Source organism: Montipora foliosa, chromosome 1 (genome assembly GCF_036669935.1).
Source record: "Montipora foliosa isolate CH-2021 chromosome 1, ASM3666993v2, whole genome shotgun sequence".
In the NCBI taxonomy this organism is placed as follows: domain Eukaryota; kingdom Metazoa; phylum Cnidaria; class Anthozoa; order Scleractinia; family Acroporidae; genus Montipora; species Montipora foliosa.
In genome coordinates, this window is record NC_090869.1 from 68537569 (window position 1) to 68542568 (window position 5000).

At 42.0% G+C, this 5000-nt stretch overlaps 1 protein-coding gene across 6 annotated transcripts in view; it reads left to right on the forward strand.

Annotated features, from left to right (window-relative positions):
* The window catches only part of LOC138006626 (secreted frizzled-related protein 1-like), a 22749-nt gene that overhangs the window by 14856 nt on the left and 2893 nt on the right, over window positions 1–5000 (forward strand). For 2 of the 6 annotated variants that reach the window (XM_068853087.1, XM_068853107.1), the window contains exons 2-3: window positions 689–1265; window positions 1610–1696. In XM_068853087.1, coding sequence (XP_068709188.1) covers window positions 812–1265; window positions 1610–1696 — 541 coding nt within the window. In that variant the 5' untranslated portion in view covers window positions 689–811. Of the gene's footprint in view, window positions 1–688; window positions 1266–1609; window positions 1697–5000 lie in introns of those variants that run through there. The other 4 variants (XR_011123913.1, XR_011123914.1, XM_068853097.1 and 1 more) reach the window with 3 other exon arrangements.

Genomic DNA, 5000 nt, shown 5'->3' on the forward strand with positions numbered 1-5000 from the left:
ATATCTAGAGTGTTGAAGTAGATGAAAAATGACAAAAAATTAAGATAGCACAACCAGGACGAAGCTTTTGCACATGCTAAAAAGCGAGTCTCATTAGTCTCTTTTGTTTCTTGAGACAATAAAAACAGACAAACGCTAAATGCTTTATAGAAGGTGGGCAGGGCAAATGGTATCAAGAAGCGCAGGTTTTTGTCGAATGCTCTATAGCGTCTATTGTCATTGGATTACCCATGCAAAAAATTCTAGTCATTAAAAGGTTTTGATGACTTTAAGGTGTAAAAAATTTCAGCACATCGCTATTATCACTAGATGGTAATTAATGCATTTAAGCTTCGTGGGAAGACAATTGCTCAAAAGAACGCCCTAAATGCAGACTCCAGAAGTGAAACAGATCAAATACAATCCAAAGAAGACAGACAATTCATTAGCACTGTATCAAGGCCAAGTATACATGCTTTGCAATTTTATAGGGTGGGCGTAACATTCCCAATGGCGAGTCCCAGTCCAGGAGTTCAAATGAGAACTTTTTAGGTGAATATTTAACAAACGATGGTTGATTAGATTCATTCGGGCTCAGCTGACGGTTATTACAATTAAAGTTGTGGCGCATCAATAAATGCCACGCGCATATGCTTCACATATTTTTGTAACCCTTGGAGTGATTGACAGTGGCTTTTGTCCTTTTCAGAAGGTGGAAATTTGATCAATATCTATACAAGCACCGCCCACTGCCCACTTCTCTTAAAAGCACGCATTAGTTTACTTGCGTCTGGAAGAATCGGAGGAAAGGTCGTCGGCTTGGATCATCAAAATGATTCCGCTTACCGTGTGTTGGACCATCACCATCCTGATATGCATTCAGTCTTCACAGGCCGACAAACAAAGCGAGTATCGGTGCCTAAATGTTCTTCCGTATTGTAGGAACTTGACGGAGGCAACGAATTACTCGAAAATGACAGTACCAAATGGTTTAAACCAAAGAACTGAAACTGAGATTATGGAAGGCCTTCGTGATTGGGAGCCACTTGTGGGACGATGTCATCATAGACTCAAACTGTTCTTGTGTGGTATCTTCGCTCCAATATGCGTCCCAGTCCAGATTGGGGAAAATGAACACGTAATTCCCATTCGGGTCTGCAGATCATTTTGCTCAACCATACGGGACAGCTGTGAGCCAGTAATGCAAGTATATAATCATTCGTGGCCTGATGTTGATGTCTTCAATTGTTCCACATACGAAGATAACGACATGTGCTTGGATCCAGGTATTGATGTAAATTAGTGACGACCATACTGCGCATCTCATTTTTAATAGTGGCTAGTGCTATTTCCTGGCTAGGCAGTGCAAAAAAGATGATTACCTCGGAAGCCTACATTAATTGCAGGCACTTTCTGTTTTGTCCATGGCATTTTTAGGGCTCTTCAGACTCACGAATAATCTATAAACACTGCTTACGGCTTCGAGAGCTTTGCTTTAAAATGTCACTGTTGCCTGCAGTTGTCTAATTATTTTTTAAGAAGCTCATCAACTTCCTGCTTAATCAGGGCTTCACTGGTCAATCGCAGACCGTTTGATTTCAAACAATCGTTTCGCTCTTTTTCCTTTCAGGCCTTTCAGGAAAAAAGAATATTAATATTTGTGACCAAACTGATGCAGTACTGAAGGAAAGATTTGATAATGAATCCTGCCATTTAGGTAAGAGACCTTGTTGCACATGACAGAAAATAGACGGCCTTCAAAAACAACATTCCTCGCCAATCACACCAAGAAAAATGAAACATGACGAAAGCTCACAGGGAACATTTCTTACTCGCCTTAAAATCTATCAGGAGATGTCGATGACCTTCGAAATTTTCTAAAAACCTTTTTATGTGCTTATATTTGTTTCACTTAGCAGGGACGGGGGAGGGGTTGGGGGGACTTCAGCAGCCCCAATTTCGCAGCCCCGGTGCTTGCTTGTTAGCACCTCCACCCTCCGCCCCCCACCCCAATACAAAATACGTTCCGCCGTCCCTGCTTAGTCACTAAATTGGCTCGTTCGGTTTTAATTTTAACTTCATACGAATACGAAAGTTTGGCCGCTATTGTTCTTAAATCGTTTTCCACCCTTTTTGTCAGTCAGTCACAATAACTTCAACTTCCATGACAGGATGGTATCTGTATTCGTGTATTTTCAGGATTCTAATCTGTCAAATCAAAAATTCGACCATAGGGGAAAAAATGAGAAACAGAATTTTGAGATTGGATCGAGAGTTGAACTGAAGACAAAACAATAATTGAGCCGTATTAGGATCACCGCCAAAGCAATGACAGATAAGTTACCAGTTAAAAAAAGACGCTATTTGTTACTTAGCAGAGTATTGATTTCATACTCAGGATTAGCAAATTTTAAGCCTCTTAAACTCTATTCTGGTATGTATAAGCGGAATCACCCAAAACGGCAGATTTCTCATACTTTGGAGGCAATTGGTACCTTCAACCGCACTGTTACAAAGCTAATTTTTAAAGTAAAGAAAGTAAAGTTCTCCATATTTTTCCGTGACTGGTAGGCATTTTCCAAGTTAACTGAGAGAAAGGACGAACGCTTGTTTGTTTTGAAATTGAAGATTTACCAAGCAGCATTATTGTTTTATTCAACTGAAAGCCGTGACTCTGTTTATTTAACATTTTATCCATACGGCTCTTCTTGGCTTTTGTTTATTCGAGATAAAAGTGGTCAAAGTTTACGTTAAGTAGGATGGTGCGCGAGCTAACTGATAAGAAGCAACCAGCAAAAGATATTCAAGCGATGTCTGCATATCTGAGATCCGAGAAGAAATATTCCAGTTATTCAGACAATACCACTGAATTGACGGGGTCGAGATCGAGAACTATTTGACGTGAGAATCCCTCGAGGGCGGCTTGCGCCTTGCCCACACGGTTCGAAATCACCTTTTTATCCTGAGGAATCTATCACCAACTGGGCAAATGCGAACTGAGGAGAGGTCAAAACATCATTTACAAAGAGATAGATAAAACCCAGAACGCTTTCACAAATGGTTACGTAACACACCCCCAATTTAACTTAAAGACATGTTTGAAGTTTGATTGACGGGTTGTTTTTTTTCTGGATTCGCAAATTTGTCCAAGAGGATATTTTTGAAGATTATTTTAGGAAATAGAAGAAGGCAAGATGTTGGCTTATATGGACTGAATGATCCCTGTGAGCTTTTTAATGGGCTTACGGTATTCGGCGAAACGAAACGAAACAAAACAAAGCAAAAAGAAGTTTATTACACATGCAAGAGTGAACGACGGCCGGGCACTAACAGTTATTGTTATACCTCCCAACTCAAATACGTTTTCTGATTGGAGGAGAACCGTGACGTGTCACGTGTCATTGGTCAAAACTTCATGATGCCCTAAGGCGAACAAAACTTCATGACGCTCTAGGGCAACAACAACTTGAACTTTCGACTCACACGTGAACAGGTCGTGCACCTTTGAAACGGCGGCAAATCTGTACGCCAGCCGACGTCAAGCAAATAATTTTTATCTGTGTATTGTTCTATTTTGAGTTCTCGACCTCGACCTCAATGTTTCCCTCGGCTTCGCTTCGGGGAACATTGAGGGTCTCGGGGAAACAAAACTCACTGTTTCCCTTGGGGCCAGTCATTAAGTGCTTATTGTCCTCACTAGATCCACCGTTTCGCAAAATACCAATAGCGGTCGATTGGTAAACGGCGAAACAAGGCTCGCAAAGTATTTTTATAGGCGCTCTGCCTTCGAAAATTTCCTTCTTAGATAAACCAAACACTGGCTTACAGATGACACGACAATTTAGCCCTCTCTTGGAAAACTACCCTCGCTAGATCCCTTGTTTCGCAAAATACCATAACGGTCGATTGGTAATCCACGAAACAAGGCTCGCAGGACTTATGCAAAGCATGGAGCACCCTTATGGACCCGGTCCATGGACTACGCCTGTGGACCACCCCTCATTTTGTAAATGCCACACGTTTTACAAGCAGAAAAGAGAGAAGTGATCCTCTCACATACCGCTGCTCGATTGTCATCTGGGACCACTGTGAAGGAAAGACTGTCTTTTCCTTGAAATCTTCAACCTAGCTAAACGGTATTCGCCCATGCAACCAATAACTTTTATCAGCCCATCTCTTTGATCTTCAACCACTCTCTCTTCTATAAGCTCATGGATGTGGATCTGGTCGGTTCCTTTCCTCATGCCTTCTTCTTTCACTACATTGTTGATAGCCTCACTCCTCTGATTGTCGAACTTGTTTGGAGGGTTGCTAAGGCCAGCACGGATCCTCACGGATTTCAGCATGCACTTGCGAATGGTTTCCGTGTGCGATCTAATTCTCCCTTTTGTCGACATCATCCACACAGAAAATGCAGGGGAAAGCTCTTTCTGTATGTTCTCTCATTCCTTGTCAATCTCGCCATCCTCCACATCAACCAATCCTTTAACTCTCTTTCCGTGGAGTCTCCACCCAGGATTCTTCTGACTATGTAACGTTGTTTTTCTTTAGGCTGTTCCATTTTCTTTAAGTGAAACAGCATATCCCACTGAAGTGTTCAAAACATCGCAAATGGATGCTTGCACTGCTGGGTGGCACAGCATCTATTGAAAATACCTTTCTCAAACTCTTTTCCATCGCTAATTCACCGTCAGTTCCCATGATACGCCAGGGCCTTGATCCCATGCTTCTTGAGATTCGATGTGAGGTATCAGCTCTCGTGCTCATCCCTTTTACATCTCGTCATCATTCCAACAAGAATGGTAGGATGCAGGGGCTCATTAAGAGGAGCCTCTATCTCCCATACTTGGCCTCGGAGTAAACCCTTTCCCGAGTAGATTTATTTATAGAACACCTCTCTTGGGAGATTCAGCACGCTCACTGTTGTAAAAGCCAATCTCCCTTGGGACATTCAGCACGCCCACTGTTGTAAAAACCAATCAAAACAGAGCTATCTCAGCGTCAAGGGAATTATGATACTT